The 23,462-nt window shown below is 38.2% G+C and overlaps 1 protein-coding gene across 3 annotated transcripts in view; it reads right to left on the bottom strand.

Moving 5' to 3' along the window:
* Positions 1 to 23,462, bottom strand: part of LOC119650662 (myosin heavy chain 95F) — a 125,859-nt gene that overhangs the window by 7,011 nt on the left and 95,386 nt on the right. The window contains exons 3-20 of one of the 3 annotated variants that reach the window (XM_038053602.1): positions 12,533 to 12,606; positions 12,330 to 12,459; positions 11,800 to 11,961; positions 11,445 to 11,707; positions 4,454 to 4,860; positions 4,073 to 4,395; positions 3,788 to 4,011; positions 3,539 to 3,733; positions 2,999 to 3,431; positions 2,675 to 2,916; positions 2,359 to 2,457; positions 2,182 to 2,303; positions 1,883 to 2,113; positions 1,558 to 1,605; positions 825 to 872; positions 395 to 515; positions 199 to 316; positions 10 to 111 (exon numbers count right to left, since the gene is read on the bottom strand). In XM_038053602.1, the coding sequence (XP_037909530.1) occupies positions 10 to 111; positions 199 to 316; positions 395 to 515; positions 825 to 872; positions 1,558 to 1,605; positions 1,883 to 2,113; positions 2,182 to 2,303; positions 2,359 to 2,457; positions 2,675 to 2,916; positions 2,999 to 3,431; positions 3,539 to 3,733; positions 3,788 to 4,011; positions 4,073 to 4,395; positions 4,454 to 4,860; positions 11,445 to 11,707; positions 11,800 to 11,961; positions 12,330 to 12,459; positions 12,533 to 12,606 (3,342 nt within the window). The remainder of the gene's footprint in view (positions 1 to 9; positions 112 to 198; positions 317 to 394; positions 516 to 824; positions 873 to 1,557; positions 1,606 to 1,882; positions 2,114 to 2,181; positions 2,304 to 2,358; positions 2,458 to 2,674; positions 2,917 to 2,998; positions 3,432 to 3,538; positions 3,734 to 3,787; positions 4,012 to 4,072; positions 4,396 to 4,453; positions 4,861 to 11,444; positions 11,708 to 11,799; positions 11,962 to 12,329; positions 12,460 to 12,532; positions 12,607 to 23,462) is intronic. The other 2 variants (XM_038053603.1, XM_038053604.1) reach the window with 2 other exon arrangements.

The following is a 23,462-nucleotide window of genomic DNA, read 5'->3' as shown; positions in this document are numbered from 1 at the left end:
TATTCTTACTTGGATCCGTTGTATTGGCTCTCATGAAAGGAATTCGGAAATAGCGATGGTTCGAGGAAGTGATTTCTTGTTTGGGTTGAACACGCGATTGGGCTTTCGCAGCTGGAATAGATTATTCATTTTACGGTTGATTTGTGTTCAGTCGCAGTAAAACACAATAAAAATTAGTAGGACATAATTCACAATTACCGGCTTCCATCACGCTCTTCGGCGCCCTCTCATTCTCCTCCATTGTAGTACGTTTACGATTCTTTGCCTTCCATGCATGATAAACTTTTAGGCGACGATGGAATTCATGACGACAAGCCTAAGAATTATAGAAAACTAATGTCAAGTAATTGCTTTTAAATAATTAATAAGATAAACATTGAAATTTGGTACTCACCTCCAAAAGTTCAATATCACATGAAGTATTGATGGCGTCTCGTAATTCAGAATATTTCCATTTCGACAAATCGTGTTTTTGTTTTCCTATAAGCTGTTGTTGAGCTCTGACATTTTCGGATCTTTAACGGGAAAAGCGAACACATGAAAATATGGTAATTGGTCAATAATATTAATATAGCCGTATTCTATATAAGCGCGTATAAAAATATCAAAGCATTGCACATGCAATAAAAAAACACAAAATAAATTTACGTAAACTTGGAGCGCGCAAATGGAGGATGTTCGAGGCTCTTATCATTGGTATCCAGCTGGGGACTTTGTAGATGACTTTTTAAGCAAAATATGATGAAAACTTGATTAGTTGATATCTCTCTACTTCTCTATGCTAGCATCTTTACTTATACGTATATGTTATAAATATCACTCACTTATTGTGCAATACATTTTGAAATCTGCTTAGCCCTCTCACAACGCCGCTTATATACAGCAAAAGTTTAATTAGAAAAGGCGATAGAAATGTTTGCAAATATGAATATAATTTGTCGTATGATATGTAACTAAGCAATTGTTATAATACTGATCGAAATAGTTACTTTCCATCTTCGTGAAGAGAAGATCTACCTTTATGAATATTCTGAGTACAAGCAAATAGTACTCGCCGAGGGGGATTTGACTTTGAATTTAAGTCACTAATCATGATTCAAGGGAACATTGGGGAATTAATTTTACAAATCCGTGTTTGAAATCCTAGATATCGAATCTAGATCATATTTTCATAAATGGTACAGTGCCAGGCATCCACTGTTCATTTTATTCCAGTGATTACGATCTTCGGTAAAAATGCCGAACATTTTCGAAAGTTCCATGCTCTATTGTGTCTAATATTGTTATTTACAGGTTTCTACGTATTGGTAAGGAAGTTAAAATTGCAAGATTCAAGTCTTCCCATGCACTAATCCCTTGTTGTTATATTTATAGTTAACCAAATTTGTAATAAAGTTGTGTAAGAAAAGAAGAAGAAACTTGTGGTTGTTCTGTGTGTGGAGGAGAGTACATAGAATTATCGTGCAAGTGTTGTAGATCAGAATTTAAGACATGCCCTTAAATCCGCTTTCTACGAAGTGTCAAGATAAAATAAACTAAAAACAATATGTGCTATACCTGATCAATCTGTTCGGATTACCCAATGCTGTGACATCATTCGGACCACTGAGAGAAAGATTAGGATTTTTTATACATGAAAAAATGATCTCTGAAGAATTTCAAATGAAATAAAACAAAAGGAAATCTGTCGATGGAAATTCAAATCATATAAAAAGGAACTAAAAACAAAGCTATGTAAAAAATGAAATGAAATTAAAAATAATGTGCAAAATTTTAAATGTATATTTACAAAATTGAATCTATGGGGAAAATAGTGAGGTAAAGAGAAACCGAACCATTTGATGACTTTAGTGAATATAATTGACAACTTAAAACCGCATACTTTCTCATAACTGGAGGACTATCTTCTATTTGCCCATTGGATTCGTGGGCTAGCCGTAGGGCTAATTCATGATCACGGCGCTCTTGTTCTAGCTGCTGACGATATTGAGCATCTTCTTGAGCTTCTTTTTCAAGCTGCGCTTGTAGAGCTAATGCCGCTTTGCGATCCAATTCTTCTTGACGCAGACGTTCCAACTCTTCTGCCTTTCTTCGCGCTTCCATTTCTGCTTTACTATAAAACAAACAGTTGAATTTCGTTCACCTGTATTTACACATATTTTGAAAATAAAACTTAATTACAGCCTTCTTGTTTCCTCTTCCTCTCTTTTTCGACGTTCCTCTTCCTCACGAGCTCTTCGTTCAGCTTCTAGTGCTTCCTGAATCTTGCGAAGTCTTTCTTGCTCTTCAGCTTTGCGTTGCGCCTGAAGTCAATACTTTGTTTTAAAGATTCATTTAAGTCATAAGTAAGGCACTCACCTGGAGCTGATTGTTTAGGCTGGCTGTTAATTTGTTGAGTTTTCCCATAATATTGGTACACAAATCATCAACACCTTTGGCAGAAATGTTTCTTTCTGCCTGAATTAGCAAAAAAAAATAGTATTTTCAGTTATTTTTCATAACTATAGAAAATTTATTTACATATTTGGATGGCTGAAGCTAGTCAAATTCAATTTTACGATTCATACAATAAACTCAAATATCAAAAGAGAATCGGGTAATTGCAAGGCAAACAGCAAATTCTTTATCTTTTACGAGTGCATTTGCTGATTTATTAAATCTATATTCAACTTACCTTAATTTTCTTGATTGCAGAGTCGATTTCATTTTCTAACACTTGAATATCTTTCATTATATTCTCCTTCCCTGATTTCAAATCATTGGCAATTGCAATTGTCTTCATCGCGTTTTGCTTGATGCTTTTGATTTTCATAATGCCTTGATAACGAGGCCGATGCTTTTTACGGGCCAAATATCCGCGAACAACTTTTTGCATTACAAGAACACATTTGTTGCGGTATTTGATGCGATTAACCACTATAAAATCAGAAGGTTCACTTTAGTTAAAATTTCATAGAAGAATTATAGAAATTAAAGCAATTATTCAATTAGTTCTTACATTTGATAACACAAATCGCCCCAAAGGCAGTTTTAATCCATCGTGATCGAATAAGCCATTTTTTAACTTTTTCAACGATCGCTCGTAAGTTCGCCGGGTCTGATTTCATAATACGATCAAATTCGATGAATTTTCCAGGCCGAAAGAACACCCTTGTTATGCCGAATTTAAAATCTTTTGTATTCAGTTTTAATGATTTCAACATAGCTTCACAGAAAGTGCGCGGCTGTAACCTTGCAAGTTCTGGCGGCAAATAGGATTTATACATTTCATGTAAATTGCCGAATTGAACTCGGGAAGGATAGCCGTATTCCATAAGTTCAAGAACGGATGTGGTTCCGGAGCATTTCAACTGAGCAAGTGCCAAGCCGCCTTCAAAATCTCGATCAACCATTTTACTATTTGGTTTAATACATCGAATAAAATTCGTTCCCTAAAATTGAAAGTCAATTAAAATTTCGGAGACAGCCAAACCTACTCCTCAAACTTATTGTTATAGGTTCAGCAAAAATTAAGTATATTTTCAATTTCAACACTTACGTTCTTCTCCAATTTGTCCATCAATTCACTTAATTGCGTTTTGAATTTCGAACCCACTGAAATGAAATTCAATTTGCCGCGAGATGTCGAATTACTCGAAGAAAATAGCGAATTGAGGAATTTATTTGAAGATTCTTGCACTAAACCTTCCAATGAAGCGTGGAGGGCATCGTTGTTTTTCTCGATGAATTGGTTCTAGAATAAAGGTGTGTTATCACGAATTCTATCATACTTTGAGAAAACTCCTACCGTCTTATAGCAAACTGCTCCCGCGAAATGTCGAATTAAAAATCCTTCTTCATCCCTCAAAGTCCGATGGACTTTAAGTCGTGACGATCTTGGTAGTGCAATACGAAAGTGACCTTGCCATGTGTTGTGTACTTCACTTGTGAAATGTGTTGGTGAAGGCTTCGGCAGTTTCGACTCTTCATCGAGCAGAGTAAAAATGCCTGTTGTTTTCGATTCAATCAATTCTAAAGGTGGATTGCATTGGGTAAGTTGACACTCAAGACTATTTACGTATATGTATATTACCAATGATATCTTGATTATCAGTGAATCTAATTTCCGGAACATTGAGACCTTCGCGTTTATACAATTCTTGTTCGTTTTTAAGAATGTTATCGTTGAAGAACTTTTGTAATTTTTCATTACAATAATTGATGCAAAATTGTTCAAAAGAATTAACTGTGAAATATTCAAAACCAGCGATATCCAGAACGCCGATGTAGTAACTCGAAGCTTTGAACGGAATGCTTTGATTGATGAGTGCCACGATGTGATCGAATAATCGACTGTAGATTGCTTTTGCGAGCGCATCTCTCGCACTGTTAGCTTCATAGATTTTCAAAGGTACCCTACAAATTCATAGAATTAAAAAACTTAAAAAAAAAAAGTATTATGTTGGTGTCATACATGATTACAGTGCCTTTAATACCACCGCCTTTGCTTTGCATTACACGCGATACTAGCGCTTGTCTTAACTCGAAAGCGTCTACACCAATTAATTTTGCTGTAATCGCCAACGTTTTTTCCGAAGATTGTGAAACCTGACAACCGCCACGAACATCATCAGGGATTTCTTCAAATGTTATATTGCCCAAATGCAGAACCGCTGCTACTAGCGCATAAATTCCGAATTTACTATCTTGATTTAATCCAAGGCGATTCAAGGCTTCATCCAGGCTCTGAAAATCCTGATAATCATCCAGTATCGGATCCCGTAGTGGTCCCTTTGCTTGATGTGCTTTGGATTTCTGACTGGCTGGTATAAGTTTATCGGTCGTGGCATTGGAAAAATATTGTGCGCAACCAGCGAGATACTGATAAATAAAAATTGATATAAATCAAATGCTAAACTGTAAAATTATTTGTTTTGTACGGAGTGATTTTAGGGTGAAGTAAAAGTACTATACGCAGTTGTTAATCGGTCGAAATATGAACCAGATCAACAATTATAAATAACAAAAGATTCAAAACGATGGCCTGGATGGATGTTTATTAATATTCGCATCATTGCTATTTCAGAAGATCCTGCGAAAACGAAGAGGCGGATCGATGAACGTACGGTGCTGAGAGTTCTGTCGACCGCAACGAGCAGTTTCGTTACCGTAGGAATCCCCCCCTTGTGTTGATTAGGGAAGAAGCTTCTACAAATAGAGAAACTTTCGCTACCATATAGCGCATCATGCAAGAGCTTGTAGGTGATTATAAGCCTTTCGATGGTCTTATGAGGGACGTTCGTCTTTTCATCCACGATGAGGAAATGGAAGGAATACTTCACCAAGATTCTGAATAATATAACATCCAGTGAAGTTCTACTTTTGGTGGATGATGTAGCAATACGTTAGGATTATGTGCCGGCCTTAACTGCTACTCGCAGAACTATTTCTTTCAGCGTCGCAATTTCGGCCGAGTTAATACTCCCACTTAGTCGTAATTCATGGCAATCCGAGACTTTTCCAAGTGACTGAAGTGATCGTTTTCAAGAGTGAACACTTGTCTTGCGTTAAACAATAGAAGCGATATTGGCGTGTTTCTTGCAGTCGCAAAGATAAGAGGTAAAATCATCATGGAACCCTTGAAATAAAACCTCGAGAGCTTGATCAATCGAGAGTAGGCTGATTTCCGCTCTGAACCATTCTGTATCGGCCACATTAACACCCTTCAAATCATTACGAAGTAGTATCTGCCGCCTGTTTTAATAGATTTCGAGAAGACCTTCGACAGCGAAACTAATAGCTATTATCATAACATATGACGGCGTCAATGTCATTTTTTCGCAAATCCCTGGTTGCTTGTTTCTCAGTCTGACTGCTTACGTCCCTATTCCTATATGTATATATTAACGGATGGAACATCGAGAACGTCGAGCAGTGTGTATATGTATATCTGTATAGCGCTATTTCTGTCGATGGCGGCACCGTGCTTGATGTCGCTCGAAGTTTTAATATAGCTAAATCCACTTTTGTTGTTTGACCAAAGTCTGGAAATGCAGCTATCTCAACACGAAAATCACGTTGAGAGTATTCCGCACCAGTAACGGTCTCTGTTGCTCGAAACGTTCAAGCTTTTATCAATTTGTGTCTGCCTCGTATCGTGGGGTATTCTGCGCTAAAGGAATCATGAATACAGAATTTAGCCGGTGTACAACCAAGATGCGCGTAGGTGTGTTAATTAGAAAGCGGAGGCGGCAATGGGTAGGTCATATATTGAGAAAGAGCGACAACTTCATTGCGACTAAGTGGCTCTGAAGCTACGCGGCGCTGAACAGTGAAGGAAGAATGGTAGACTCTTGGAAAGCCATGGGTGAGCTAAAACTCGTAACTAGGAACGACTGCGATGATGCATATTTATAATTGACGCGCTAAACCCCAATTAAAAATTTATGTCACTCATAGTTTTAAGATCCTTTGGTTAATAACCCTCTCCTATAATGATACCGCAGTCGTGCCGTAATTAATTTCAATCCCTTTATCGATTGTACGATTGGCTCTGATAACCTAACGCAATATTGTGTTCGATGACATCCCATAGAGCTAATTGTAAAAGTCTTGAGCGATATTGTGCAAAATTTTACGCATGGCAAACGAACAAAATATTTGCGACAGCAACCTAAAGATTGGCGGTCGAGCAATGGGTGGTACTTAGAACTTCGTTTTAATTTGTTTATAACTAAGCTAAGAAGCAGTGCATTCTGCTCAAAAGTGGCATCCAAGTGAATTTTTGTTATCGGAGCGATACATGATAGGCTTGACAAGACGGGGAAGGAAGAGAATAATTCCCACAGGCTTGGAGTCTTCTCCTGAGCCTGGAATAAATATAATAACACTTAATGCTGTGCAAGTAATAAGCCTACAACAGCAGGACAGCACAAAGATGAACACAAATATCTATGATGAGCCGCAACCGGGGCAACGAGATAGGCAGGCTGGCGTTTCACCAACTCAACATTACTAGAAAGGCTCTATACACCCTCAGCCCGGATTTTCTTTCTACGACCCTGTCTATGTAGAGAACGGAAGCATGGAAAAATGTATTGATTAATCCGTTCAATCCAGAAGTTGTGAGGATAAAGGACATATCGCACCACGCCGTTAAATCTGTGTTGCGTGGACGGAAACGAGTCTGTATGTAATAGACGCTGCTAGTGCCAAATATGTTAAACTGAAACGGAGGCGGAGGAAGAAAACTAATTCGATCTCAATATTGGTCGAAGTCATGGTTGGCGTTCTCAGACCACATTTGATATAAACCTTTCGGTAATTTTTGTAACCGCAACAATAGTGGCCAAACCACACAATATTATAAGATTTGGGTTAACCACGGTAGGCGGCATATATGGTATGTGTACAGCTTCAATACATATTTTGACAGAGATCGAAAACATGTTGCTCCAGCAAAAACACAAGAACGCACAGTTCATTATTATGCTTTAGGTAATATTATGATGACCAAAGAAAGTTATATCAATGCGCGCCGAAAAGGAAGGTCTGATATTCGTTGGCGGAACGCTGGTGCATAACAAGTCTTACACATCAGATATGCTATGCTATGGAGAAACCCCGGCAGAAACCAGCAATGGTCGGCAAAATTTTGTAGGAATGTGGTTAAACCATAGAGAGAGCTTTCTCCAGAATAAAATGCGTCTCGATGTTGAAGTGATGCAGATTCTACAGCAGAAAATCTTACTCCTGGTGGAATAGTGAACTACCTAACATTCGCTCCGGACACTATCGAGCCGAATAATTGCCCAAAAAGCGGTAGATAAGACTTATGGAAAGGGAAAGAACAAATCAAAAAAACCTCAAGTTTGATCCTCAAAAGACTTAAGTTAATTGTTTAGCAAATAAAGGAGATTCTCGAGAGATTCTGCTCAACGACGAACAAATTTTTGACGAAAGAAGAATACTGAAAATGTTCAGCAGGGAAATCATCAACGGCGCAACAACCGGTATCCGGTCTAGGCCTGCCTTAATAAGGATAAAAGCTGTCTGGCGTCCTGACCTACGCCATCGTTCCATCTCTGGCCTCGTCTTCTTTTTCTACCATACATATTGCCCTTATAGACTTTCCGGGCTGGATCATCCTCATCCATATGGATTAAGTGACCCGCCCAACGTAACCTGTTGAGCCGGATTTTATCCGTCGTAGTATCGCTCATAGATTTCGTCGTTTTATAGGCTATGGAATCGTCCATCCTCATATAGGGGGCCAAAAATTCTTCGGAGGATTTTTCTCTCGAACGCGACCAAGAGTTCGCAATTCTTTTTGCTAAGAACCCAAGTCTCCGAGGAATACATGAGGATTGGCAAGATCATTGTCTTGTACAATAAGAATTTTGACCCTATGATGAGATGTTTCGAGCGGAACAGTTTTTGTAAGCTGAAATAGGCTCTGTTGGCTACCAACAACCATGCGCGGATTTCATCATCGTAGCTGTTATCGGTTGTGATTTTCGACCCTAGATAGGAGAAATTGTCAACGGTCTCAAAGTTGTATTCTCCTATCCTTATTCTTCCTGTTTGACCAGTGCGGTTTGATTTTGTTGGTTGGTTCGTCTTCGGTGCTGACGTTGCCACCATATATTTTGTCTTGCCTTGATGTGCAGCCCAAGACCTCGCCGCCTGCTCGATCTGGATGAAGGCAGTTTGCACGTCTCGGGTGGTTTTTCCCATGATGTCGATAGTAGTTGGATGGACTTAAAGAGGATCGTACCTCTTGCATTTACCTCAGCATTACGGATCACTTTCTCGAGGGTCAGGTTAAAGAGGACGCATGATAGGAGATCCCCTTGATCCTGCCGCTTTTATCTGGCCTCGCACATTGGTCAGGGTCAATCTAATCAGTCTTATTAATTTCGTCGGGATACCGAATTTTCTCATGCCCGTGTACAGTTTTACCCTGGCTATGCTATCATAGGCGGGTTTAAACTCGATGAATAAATGACACACCTGCTGTCCATATTCCAACAGTTTTTCCATCGCTTGCCGCAGAGAGAAAATCTGATCTGTTGCTGATTTGCCTGAAGTGAAGCCTCTTTGGTATGGACCAATGATGTTCTGGGCGTATGGGGCTATCCGGCCTAGCAAGATAGCGGAGAATATCATATAGATGGTAGGGAAATAAATGAAATGAAGTAAAGTTTCGGATTCGAAAGGAAAACCCTAGAGGTGTTCAAGCTTATAGTAAAGACAAAACCGAACACGTTTGGCGAATTGGACAAACTATGCTTCAAGCATAACATTCTCTCAGCATTATAGGAGTGGTAGAAGCTTGTGTTAGTATCTAAAGTTGGTGAACCCTCCTGTGTTTGTGTCACATACCTTTTAATGACAACCTAGTGAAGGAAAGGCCCTGTTATTGTACTTATTATTGAGGAACATCAAATACAATGATATACTCAACCTTCAACAAGATACGATAGTGGATAAAACTGAAGATACCATTGGTTGCAGTTACAAAATCTTGAAGATGTCAGGTTGTATTCATGTTAGTAGTAATATTCATTATCACAAAGCACTTCCAAAGAAATGGAATCACTTTTAAATTAGTCAATATGTGTGAATGGTGATAGGCGCGATGTTCAATTCTAAGCAACCTTTGCAATATAATAATAATAATAATCGTTGGCGCAACAATCCATATTGGATCAGGGCCTTGAAGTGTGTTAGAGCACTTCATTCAAGACCGTAACGGTACACTAGGAGGCAATGTGGTCAGCATTGCGCTCGCCCGAGATTATTACCCTGATTTGACTCAGGTACTCATTCACAGCTGAGTCGACTGGTATCCGACGTCAAATCACGATGCAAATTCCACTGCCACCAGTGAGATTTGAACCGCGACCTTCCGTATGACAGCCTAGTGCTCTAACCACTGAGCTATCCGGACACCTTTGCAATATATTCGTTACAAAATATCCAGCGGCGGTATAGCTAAGTGAAGATGATGCCAAATGGAAAAGGGATGTGGTATACTTGCACAGACTTGAAGAGAGGTGGGTATTCTCTTCAAGTCCGGAATTTTTTCGGAGATCTGAAAAGCTGAAGTTAAAGGAATAACGGAGGAGCCCGCATAATTTTCACCCCGGGGTTCGGATTTTCTCTCTATGGCTCAGCCCGAACTATCATGAGCTAACTGAGCTGACCATTTGGGAGAATTCAAGATATTTGTGTATGTTCCCGACCCTCTTTTTAATGAAACGATGACCTCTGCAGTTTTTATCGACCCTTTCAATCACGCTCCATACACAGAAAATCTAAAAGATAAAAATCTAAGAGAGGCTAAAATTCATCCGACAAAAACGTGTCCACACTGTTCGACAGATAATTTTGCACCAAATGATTTGCATCAACGGATGCACCAGCCTGTTGGACGACAGTTTTCATCCCTAGCTCTACTTCATAATATTTGTCAGAACAAGTCAATAAGCTACTTTTGTGACATTTTCCGCTTTGTTTAAGAAATGCAACGACATAACATCGCCCTCACTCGAGCTTGTGAATATCCGCCATATTTTTTTCTCGTTGAAACAAAGTATCGTGCGAGCGTCTATCCCACTTTATCGGATGAGTCCATTGAAAGATGTCGAGTGTCTTGACAGCATCCTCCTTCTAGTATATTGCTTGTGCTCATTGAACTTCTCATTATACTTTACGATGACTTCATGCAGAATCGATCACGGGTACCCGACAAACCTAATTTCTGTCAGCAAGTACCCAGCGCAAGCCCTTGTGATAATCGTGGCGTTAAGACTTTATTTTAACGTTGTTACTGTTCCAGGCTAGGATGGTTTAATATATGCGGTTGGTTTAGTATATGCGCCAACCGAGATTTATCAATTATATAGGAGGGAGGAAATATCAAATAGATTTTCAGATTTTGGTGCTGCCCTTAAATAGAATGGTGCGCCAACGCAACGAAAAGAAAGTCATTAGATTCATAAACTTCCAGTAAGCGGAAGAATATAATAAACAAAATATACAAATAGCTATGGATCAAAGTGTTCCATAGTTTTCTTCTCGGGACTACTCCGTAAACACAAACAGTATGTGTATTTAATACGTGCCACTAAATACCTTGTTAGGCAGAACTTTTATAAAAAACAGAATGGGAGATATGTTTTCATGTTCCCCCATCGAAAAATTATTATAATTAAAGTGAGAGACAACGAATATTCTGTTGAAATCTTTGCTGTTATATAGAAGCAATATCTTAAAATTATTTGCCAATTTTATGTATGAATGTGTCGTCTAGAAAATCGTTTTGATCATACGAACGCTGAGAAGTTCAATGAACAACACTTAACATACTGTAGATAAATTATCACAACTCTGGCTAATCACCAGAAATATAACCTGATAAAGCCTCGATGAAAATTTCACGTCATTAAAAAAGTACTCACCCGATAGTCATCTGGTTTACCCAAACACAGCTTATCACGAAGCTGTTGTGGTGCGCCAGCCAAAAGCATATAAAACACATGATAATTTCTCTCTTCGGCACTCTGAGTACAAATACGGCTCTTTTCCAGCAGGTAATGTGATATATAGCCTCCAACCACCTGGCATTTAGAGTCATAATGAACTTCGATAAATTTACCGAAACGGGAACTATTGTTATTACGAGTGGTCTTCGCATTACCAAATGCTTCTAGAATCGGATTTGCTGAAATAAGAATATGAAATGATTTTACAGATATTCTTTTGAATTTTGATTTATATTCAGATCTATTAAAATAAAATTGAAATAATACTCACCATCCAATATTTTTTGTTCTATAGGTCCCGCGCTATCATGGGAATGACACAAGTACTTGAGTAAATACTTTGTTGATTCAGTTTTACCTGCACCTGATTCGCCCGAAACAATAATCGATTGTGATGACTTTAGCACGCGCATATCACGAATAGCCTTATCAGCTAAATAGAGAAATAATAATACAAGCAGGATATTAACCAGAGGATATGGAGCAAAATTAATTTTTTTTATAAATCAGAAAGAATTAGCATCAAATCACGGGACGCGATAAGGGTTAATTATTTTTTACAATGCAAATGATATTGACTCATGCCACTATGCATCCCACGCTAAGTTAGCAGGCCATAAACATTGATGATAGGTTGTGAATTATATTCTATTAGATTTTCTAGATAGAACTAAATCTTCTATAATCAGAAATATGAAATAGAATCAAACGACCGAAACAGTTATTAATAAAGAAAAAAATATATTGTGTAAATTCGTCAATCCATAATTTCGGTAACAACTGCCCCGAATTAAAAATTACCTATTGCAAATACATGAGGTGGCAGCTCGCCCAGCGATCTTCCATTGTATCGTTTTATTGTCGTCGGCGAATAAAGGTCTTTGATTTCACGATATGGATTGACGGCGATAAGAATATTTGCAACATATGTCTGTAATTAAAAAAATATTTAATTGAATTGTTTTCAGATGTTCTTCCTGGTTGAAATGAGGAAAATCACTTACATATATTTTATCTTTGTAGTAGCGGGTCTTCAAATTATCGAGGAATGTAGCTTCGTTTAGGAACATCAATTCACCTGGAAGGAAAAATTGAAGGTTAACTGTAAAGTATTTTATTGAGTTGAAAAACGAAGTTATAGTAAAGAGCAATTTGCAACGCTTTACAGGAAATGGATGAAAAGATAAAAACTGTAATACGAGAACTAATGGCATTTCACATATAATAGTGTGAAATGTTACATGGTTTCTGAAATTAAATCCAAACTCATTGACATACACTATAAATGTAATTTTAAACACTAGAACCTTCCGAAGCTTATTTATCTATTGAGAGTGCCTCTCGAGGAAAATAAGATAATCATATTGAATGGTTTATAAGATAAACAGAAATATGTACCTGTGCAAGGTCAATTATATATTTCTAAAGTGTTTAACTTATCATATATATTTAATCAACGCCATGGAATTGACGAGAAAGTAGAAAACGCATGGTGGGGAATATATTTAGGTCTAATGTCGTGTGATTTTTTTCAGTTTCTGAGAATGAATGATTCCCTGTTGATTTCCCCACGTGGCTATTTTTAGAAAAGGGAAGTTTACCACTTTCTTTTGTAGGGATACATAGTTTTCACATCTCCACCAAATTTTGTATTAACAAATAGGTGTGGAGTCTTATCGGACGTAGTTTAGCGTTACGGTGAAATATACGTCTTAAGTTGGTCATTTTTATTAACAGATCGCTTAGGCATCTATTTTTTACGTTCATCAACCCCCGCCCCCGTATTCAATGTATCTTCTGTTCGCCCCATACCTCGGAAATTTATCGCTGATTACAATGTGATTGGTCTGATTTGCTGAACATATCTGTCAGTCAATACCTAGATGATCTCACAGCAAGCTTTACGATGGACCAGTGACGTGAGTTTTAGAAATCGGCAAAACTCTCTCTACTAATGTTATAGTTTCAAAACTATTTTTCACTACTACTTACAAGAGCTAGATACTAATCGTCGATATTCAAATCTTCTAATGCGATCCTTAAAGTGATTGTCCGCTTTCAGACCACCACGAACACCGAGAAACGATTTGCGCATTTTCACATGGGGCGTGTGCTTCCTACACAGAGAAGGAGCTTCCAAGCGGCTAGCCAGTACCCTGGCTCAATATAGGACTAATGTAACAGCGTTGCAGGAGATGCGTTGGACAGGGACCGGTTTCTTGGAAAAGATAGCGACCATCCAGTGAACCATGTGCTCGAAGTAGGTTTCTTAGTCAACCAAAAAATGAAACCCGCTGATATCAGCTTTGGAAACATAAGCAAACGGCTATGCACTCTGCGCGGCAAATTAAAAATGTGAGCCTCATTAACGTTCACGTGCCTACGGAGGAAATTGCAGTAGAACGAGGCAGTAGAACGAACCCTGTTCGAGGTATGATATCAATCATACTTGGAGATTTAAACAGCTAAGTACGGACGTAGCCCGTATTCTGGCGATACGTTGCCTCCCATAGCTTACATAAGGATACCAATGATAACGAATTGCGGATTATTCAATTAGCAGTGTCACACGAATGGTTGTTGGAAATACCTGGTTTGCGCGGAAAGTGGGCCACCTTTCACACCCTTGATGGATGTCAGAACATATATTGCTAGGTCGGACAGCCCCATACTCCCAGAACATCATTGGTCCATACCAAAGAGGGTTCACTCCAGGCAAATCACCAACAGATCAGATTTTCTCTCTGCGGCAAGCGATAGAAAAACTGCTGGAATATGGCCATCAGTTACACCATCTTTTCATCGATTTTGGGCCGCCTATGATAGCATAGTCATGGCCTTGAGCGAATTCGGTATCGCCACGAAATTAATAAGACTGACTTCTGAAACCACTACTTGAGATATTTTTACTCAATTCTGACAAAATCAATTTATATTTCTGTGATACCTCTGAATAATGTGTTAAGCAAAATTTTTGTAAATTTTGGATCGCATCAAGAATATTTTATATTTTACTTTATATTTTAAAACAACTTTGTTGTGATCATCTAAATAAGTGAACTATCAAATAGGTAGCTTGAATTTCTATAAGTTTAAACCATTGTTAAAGTTTCAATAGTGCTGCTCTGAAAATATTATTTCCGCACTCAACCTTATTTTCACAAGGAGCACAGATTTACTGAAATTCTTCACAACCAGTCAATGCTATCCACCGATCTAGTACAGCATCACATGCAGATCCTTTTTCCTTGCTTTATGTCGGTCAAAGCTCTGTACTGGGCCCGCTATTATTATAATAATAATCGCTGGCGCAATTGAATCACGGCCTTGAAGTGTATTAGATCAATTCAACCAAGCATGCATTGTGCACGTGTTTATTACTTTGATTTGACTCGGTACTCATTCACATCTGAGTCGACTGGTGCCCGATATGAAATCAAGATACAAATCCCTCTGCCAACAGGAAGATTTGAACCACGACATTCCGTGCGAAAACCTAGTGCTCTGACCACTAAGCCGTTTCTTAATTTAATTTTCCCAAAAATGTTCGCACTTGAAGTTTCACTCGATTAACGCTGATGCAATTCCTTTCTCCTACCCTCTTGGTAATCAACACCTACCATCCATATCTAAACTCATTTCAAGACTGCGGTGGATAGTAGATCCATATCTGAACTCATTTCAAGACTGGGGTGTATTCTTCATGAAAAGATTTGTTTCTATTATCACTTTCTTGATACCTCCATCATGCCTCCAGAATCTGTGACATTATCCCGCGTTTCCCTTCTGCTTTCACCTTCATCCAGCCTCCTAACAGTCATCAGCTCCCTTGTTAGAAACACCCTGGAGTATTGTTCTGCGATTTGCTTCCCTTTCCACAATTGTGACTGTGCTGTGTTCTGATAAAACTCTACTCGCCCCAGACTCTCAATATGTTCCCCTGAAAAAACGAAGAACCTTCCTCGATGTATATTCTTTTCAACATTATCTTTCGCAATGTGGTTTAGAATATATCTGGCGCGGACATTTTTATGGTTTTGTGTAAAACAAACTTTTATTAAAATCAATTAATTGGGTGTCCGTCTGCCTGTCACACACATTTTTCTCAGGAGCAGTTATACCTATTAACACGAAATTTGTTGGGGATTTTGGAATTGTGAACGCCCACCCCTGCAGTGAAACATTTATTTAGATTAATGGGTGTCCCTTTATAGGCATATGAGATATCGAAAGAAAGGACTGGATTAGTACTTTCCGAAGCCGGCGTTAGTTTTCATCAGCCTTAAGGGGGAGGGAGCGTGAGGACTAGAAAGTGGTTATTTTTTCACGGACCCATTCTCGGGAACTACCAAACCGAAAAAACTGAAAGAAAATCATCAAGCTGGTCCTATACAGTGTCTACGCTTCAAAATATCCTTCCACAGAGGATCTTGCAGTAATATAGGGTCAACCAAGTTTGATTAAAATCCTACTGTTACTGGCAAAGTTATACTAAGTCTGGTCTCTCTGTATAATTAACTGCCCAAAACACTGAATATCAATACAACACTAAAGTGAATAGTCTGACATATAGTAATATATATATATACTAGATACGTAGAAATACCTTTTGACTGAAATATTCTTCCATAAGAAATACAGAAAACCTAATGTTCGGTTTGCGACATTTGAAGCTTGTTTCGCAAACACTCCCCGATTCTGAGATTATGTTGGTATTACAACGGCGTGCAGCTTGATTAGTTTAACTCTATTTCTCTTCCTGGCTTTAAGCATAGGGCAAATTGTTTACTTTCTACTCCCTCTGGAGACAATATGTAATTGGAGTTATCTTTTCTGTTTGATTTTCTTCTTAGATAAATAGCTAAATGTAGGGAGAGGCAATCCAAATTTCCCAATCTATTAGCCTGCAATGCTGCTTAGCTAAAAGGTGACGGACTTGTTGGATCAATGCAAACAATGAAACCATTAATTATCTTGTATCATCAATGATAAGCAAAATATGTACATATTGGTTTCCTTAAGAGAAAAAATTCATTCTTCCTTGAAATTATTAAAAATGTTTTATAGCGTATAAGAATAGGGATAAGAATCAAAACTACTATGCCTACCGGGTAGAATTTCAATAGTAAACTCTAAAATACTAAAAGTCAATCACTTTCAAAGGTAGTAAGTTTCAACTGACCCCCAATCATCAGGCGAATATCTTGCTCCTGAGTTAATACAACTAGTTTAGGTAAGAACACCTAATCCATCAAATATATAAATCAACGTTTCCATGATAGAAAAAAGGTAGCGATGTAAACCCTATTAGTATCTCCTTTCATTGGGGTTTTCTTTTGAGTTGATATTCAGTTGCCATGTCGCCGAATTCTTTTCCACCTTACGTGCGGATGTTTTTATCGAATTTTCCGTTTATGGGAAAAGCAATTCCATTACAACTAACGCACCAGAACGGCTTCGCGCCTAAAGGTTTACTACAACGTTTAATGGGAAGATGTAGTACACTCATCCTGAACACGGCACACCTTTTTCAATCCGCTTTGCTGTGTCATTTAGACAATTTCCTTCAGCATTTTACAACAATATAGGAAGTAGCTTATCTATTTCTGGGATTCATTCTCAATTAATTTTACTATATTTTCGAAGGTAAAAGATCAATTTCATTTATGCACTTTGTAAGTATTGTGTTGCAGCATTTGCGAAATTTAAACAAGAAAATTAATCATAGAAATGTAAAAAATTAATAGTTTCGAATTCTTACTCCAGAGTCCAACCAAATTGGTCAAAGATAAGTACCTACGGCAGTAAAAATGACATCATTCTCGTTTTATACCATCTTTGAGATTAGACTCTTCTGATTAATTAAAAATACTTCAGTTAATCAACTATGAGAAAGGAATGACGACTTTTCAGAGCAATAATGCGGGATAAAAATGATAAAATCAGAACCGGGATAAGAAGTGATACTTTTAAAGGAATAAGTAATTATATGAAAGTAGCTTACACCAGAAAATAAGTGTACTTTGAAGGTAAATAGTTTAATTATTTCGTCGAAAAGACGAGAAACTAAAGACGATTTTTTTCTCAGGGATTTGGAAGTATGAATAACAATTTCATAATCAAGGCGGGAGGACTAGTGTAGAGTCATAAACAGGTAGATAATTACTTGAAAGTTTAATGCTTCAGGAGTTTAGAAAATACGAGTAAAAACCAGACATGGGGTATCTATTCTGTGGATAGTTGGCAAAACATGCTCAACGTTTTCGCTTTCTTTTGGAAGGAGAAGGAGATAGTTAATTATCAGTCAGGCTGAGTGTTATATACCTGCTGGAGGGATACAATTTGAAAGAACATGCTGCAGTAGTAACACAAACATGATCAAATGTTGTATGATTTATGTTGAACCATATTGAATTACTCTTTTGTCTGGTTCGTTGTTTCTTGTTAGCTTAGTGGTTTGAACACTAAGCTATCGGAATGAAAGATCGTGTGTTAAACCTAACTATTGACAGAGAGATTAGTACCATAGACTGGTTATTAAATTAGTGTAATAGTCACGTACTGACGTAATGCTGACCGCCTTGCCATCGTGCTTAGCGTTACGGTTTTATTTTCGACATTGATTTAACCACCTCCGAACTTAGAGCATTCCCTGCATCTCTATATAATATGCCTACATTTTTCCTTTTTTCGTAGTACATACTTCATCATTTTTTTTATATGACTTGCGGTTTCGCCCAGAGCAGAGACAACTCATCAGACGCTGACTCAACTCTGCCTTGGGAGCAGCGTGACCGAAGTGGTTACAATGTAGCATTTGCCCCCTTATACAATTTCAAAAACACATGTTGTACTTCATATAATAATCGTTGGGGCAATAATCATTGTAATCCATAACCAGGACAAAAATTGCCTACTAAAATTCAAGCCTAAGCCGGCCAAAGCTAAACTAGATTTTTGTTTAGAATTGATTGAGTCCTAAATCAGCGATTCACTTGATGGCGGGCTGGATCATTTGGAAAGCCGCATTCTTCAACGGTTGTGGTCCACGGACTCCTCATTCTTGATCAAGCCCGCAAGATGCAAAAATAACATGCCCAAACAAAAATCTAGTTTAGGTTCGGCCATGCTAGGTCTGAATTTTTCTAGGCGATTTTGGTCCTGGTCATAGTTCATAAATATGTGTTTTTGAATTTGTATAAGGGAGCAAATGCCACCATGTAACCATTGCGATCAAACCACTCCTAGGTTTCCTCAATTCTCAAACAAAAATCTCTCTAGCAGTTTCTACTTTTCACGTTTGCACGAATAGGCTGTTAAGCGGTGATCAATATGAGTAACAATCGATCCCTTGATTTCATCATATGAAATAACCATAAGTAACACCAAATCCCAAGTCAGAATTCAAAATGAGCTAAATTAAAGCTTTAAAACTTACTCAGACCTGAAACAGGTCGAGTTTTTGACTGCAGAGCGATCCTCCGTCGGGGCAAACGAGACCTTTTTTCCGATGAGAAGTGAATTCTCTAAGAAAATCAAAAGACCAAAAAAAGTGATAATAATTCGGAAATTTTAAGACCAAAACAGAAAGAACGATCAGTATATAGAGTACGCATCGGTGAATTGGGGAGCTGCCTCCTGCTCAAACCATAACTATCAATTAGTAGTGTACACAACTCCTTAAGTAACGACGAAATTGAAGCATAAAGGTGTTGATAGAAATCAAATCTTTTTTTTTCCAGCGATAGCAACAATTGAATTATTGGCTGGACAATGCCAATGACCCAGCGTGTACATTTATTTCGATTAATAGAAGGCTTGTTCCGTGGAATCCTGTCAGACTAAGAATTCTCGAGTTTTCTAAGTCAAAACCTCAAAACATCACATATGGCATACGAAAAAAGGTGATGGAATTCCACAAACGATACTAAGGCCAAGCTTAACCGAGTTTCGAATTCTATACGACGACGCCAAAACTATACCTATTATAGTATATTTTTCATCATTTGGCAAAAGCTGAAACACGTCGATTCGAAAGTTTTGATGTCCTGGCATTCCACAGTCACACTGTGTAAACTTTAAATGTTAAATTTTGATAAAATTCATAAAATCTGATTTCAAGAAGTTCATTCGAACGAACAACAGCAGAATATTAAACATTAATACGAGAGGGAATCCAAAAATAAGGGAACTGAGAGCGTGAAGTCATTGATAGACGCAGATGAAATTAACAAAGACCAAGAACAGGTTACCGTTGGATCACAATGCTGTGTTGTCATGAACCGCCTGCAAAATCTTTATGAAAAATTTACGAGAACAAAGAGTATGTTTGAAATTTTGTTTCCTGCTTTGGAATTCGGCAACGACAGTTTACCAAATGCCACAATAGGTTCTCAAGTAGGATGCTATGAGTCGCACCCAAATTTTCGAATGGTGTGGGCGGTTTAGACGCGATGAGATGAGCGTTGAACACTACGCTCTCTCTTGGCGCCCCGCGGCGAATAAGGTCGAATGTGAAGACCAGGATTATTTTTTGTGACGTTCGTGAAATTGTGCATTGAGAATTTGTTCCCCTTGGCCAGAGTTCTACCAATATTTGGGAGTATCAAGACGTCTGTGAGGCAATATGCGGAGACGCCCGAAATTTTAGCGTCAGTGACTGATTTCTTCACTATGATATTATTGTCCTCGCATACACGGCGTTACGAATGGCCGATAGTTAGCCTCTCATGGGTGGTCTGTTGCCCTCCACGCTCTGTGATCGTCATACATAACCCTTCCGACTTCTTCTTTCTTCCGACGATGAAGAAAAATCTAAAAGGGAAGCGTTTTGAAGACACTGAATGATATCAAAGTTGAAGAGTTCACGCAATGCTTCAACAGTGGCGAAAAAAATTGACAAGTGAATCCTCCTCCTCTTGAAGCCTTAATGGACAGTAATTTGAAGGTGAGTGAAGAAATTTTGTAAAAAAAAGACCATAAATAATTTTTCAACAACAGAAATCCGATAATTTTTCGTACTTTATCTTGGACCATATAGACACATTTTCATTTACTTAATTCTTTAAACTTTCAATGTTTCAATGTGATTTTTGATTTTTAAGCAGGGTGACATTGCGTAACAACCCAGGGGTGCTGGTAGATTTCATTGTATAGAGATATTTGAAGAATCTTATGTCCAGTTATAAGCTAAAGACTTTCTTTGAATTCGAAGCAAAGATGATAAGAGGTCTGCAATCTCACTGTCTCTGTGTCAAAAGGGTCTAAAACCAGAACAAAGTGAAAAAGACGAGGAGAATGAATGGCTGGATATACTAGATCGATGGCACAAAAAAAGAATAAGGTTTTGAAGCAGGGTGCACCTTTTGGGTAAAAACGAGAAATGGACTTTCTCTTTGGGAAAATTTACAATGGTTTTTTATTTTGAATTATGTGCGATCTTAACAACGGCAACCTGGATACTCGAAGAGGGATTGAAGGAAACATCCACAACTCACTGCTGGTGTTGATGTACTCCAGTTACAATCAGTAGCACCAAATGCTGTAATATGAATTAAATCAGGGCAATAATCACGGGTGCGCGCAATGCTGGCCACATTGCTTCCTACAGTATAATACTGTAGTGCACCGTTACGGTGTTGAATGAAGTGCTCAACACTCTTCAAGGCGCTGATCCAACTGGATTATTAATATTAGTAAAATATGTTACAATAATGGTTAATTGTATCACAGTATTCTTCACTCAGAAAAGAGCTTCCAACGAATGAATAGTTTTTCATTCAGTCTTAATTTCATAGTGTCCGGATAGCTGAGTGGTTAGAGCACAAGGCTGTCGTATGGAAGATCGCGTTTCAAATCTCATTGGTGGCAGTGGGATTTGTAGTGTACCGTTGCAATCTTGAATGAAGTGCTCTAACACACTTCAAGGCCCTGATCCAATATGGATTGTTGCGCCAAAGATTATTATTATTAATTTCATAAGATCTGTAGCAACTTAAACGTAGCTCACCGTAATCGTCGTCATAATATGCCTTGGCACTAGCCTGAACTTCCGATCACTCCTATCGATTGGCTTATCGAAGCGTGTAGTTCAATGGAAATGATCCATAAATTCATTATTCAAAATTAAATACTTTGTTAAACGAATTCTTGGCGTGGTTTTCGTTATTTCCAAAGGATCTTTTTGAAAACTTCACCAGGCTAAAAATTAAGGCAACTTCCTTAAGGAGTAATACAGTCCCCGTTCGTTGAATTAGTACCCATCAATTTTTAAGGTTTTGTGTGAAACAAAACCTTATTAGAATGGTGACGGTGTCTGTCTGTCCGTCTGTCTGTCTGTCTGTCTGTCTGTCTGTCTGTCTGTCACACCCGATTTATTCGGAAACGGCTAGACCGATTCTCACGAAAATTGGTGAAAGTATGTAATCTGGTGATCCCTTTACATGCAGTAAGTGGCGCCATCTTGCGTTAAGTTTAAGGGGGGCTCTCCGTACATGTGAATGGAGGGTGCAAATTTTTTTTTCACAGAATGTAGCCAAGTAGGGTATCAAATGAAAGGTCTCAATTAGTACTTTTCGAATCTGGTTCAATATTTGATATTAGATGAAACATAGGGGAGTAAGGGTTGAAAATATGACCCACAAAAAGTGTAACAGGTCTCGTTCTCAGAACCTATCTAACCGAAAAATCTGGAAAAAATCACAGTGGTGCATCTCTACGAAATCTAGGCCTCAAAATATATCCGGTTCCGATATCTGCACAAATAAAGTTAATAATAGTATATTTCCACATTTTAGAAATTTACCCGGCACCCCCCCTTATGTTCATCCCAGAAATACAAAATTTGGCATGAGTGTAACGAAGAATATAATGCACAGTTTGGTCAAGTTTGAAGAAAATCCAACTATTATTAACAAAGTTATTGGGGGTGAAACTTTACAATTTTGTGTGAATTTCGTGCACTCTACAACCTGCATGACGTCATCATCACATATCAATTCGTCAGTACCACAACGAAATGAATTCTTATGAATTGGGTCGCAGACAATTATTTTGTTTTAGTTTTTTAGTTATTTGTCAACCAGACATGTGTATATGTAGGTATATAATATATGCGTGCTAATGAACTTTGCGGCTAGTGCGTAATTCAGATAGATATAAGACGTAAATCGGAAATATGGGTACGATAAATTTAGATACATGCATATATGTGTACAGCAGGCAATAGGGGTGAGCGTGATATCTATGACTCTAATATATACGTATGTCTCGTAGTTTGGAAAAATATGAAGGATTATGTTGGATTTGTAGCTATATACGGGCAGAGAAATGTGCGTCTCTTACATAAGATGAACACAAAACCTTTATACCCGAAGCGCGAGCTTCCGGTATTCCGACTTGTTTTTATAATCCTCGGGAAAATTTTATCTGTGGCATTATAAAAATGCCCGTTTTTAAGGTTTTGTGTAAACACAAAACCTTATTAAAATCGGTTTACTGTCTGTCTGTCTGTCTGTCTGTCTGTCCGTCTGTCTGTCTGTCTGTCTGTCTGTCCGTCACACGCATTTTTCTCGGAGACGGTTGTAGCGATTGACACTAAATTTGGTAGAAAGGTGGAAACTGTGAACGCTCACGCATGCAGTGAGTTACATCCTTTTACGTTGAATTTAAGGGGGGGTCCCCATACATGCAAAAGGGGGGTGTAAATTTTTTTTTCATCAAATATAGTCATGTGGGGTATCAAATGAAAGATCTCGGTTAGTACTTTTCGAAGCCGGTCTTAGTTTTGACATTTGTTGGAAAGGTGGGGAGTGTCGGGGGTTGAAAGTGATCATTCCTTTTAGGGGGCCATTCTCAGAAACTACCCAACCAAAAAATCTGAAAAAAATCAGGAGGCTGCCACTATATGGTGCCTGGGCTCCGAAATACCTTCCA

This window comes from Hermetia illucens, chromosome 3, assembly GCF_905115235.1.
Source record: "Hermetia illucens chromosome 3, iHerIll2.2.curated.20191125, whole genome shotgun sequence".
Taxonomy (NCBI): Eukaryota; Metazoa; Arthropoda; class Insecta; order Diptera; family Stratiomyidae; genus Hermetia; species Hermetia illucens.
Note: the sequence above shows the minus strand (reverse complement) of the source record. Positions and strands in the feature narration are given on the sequence as shown.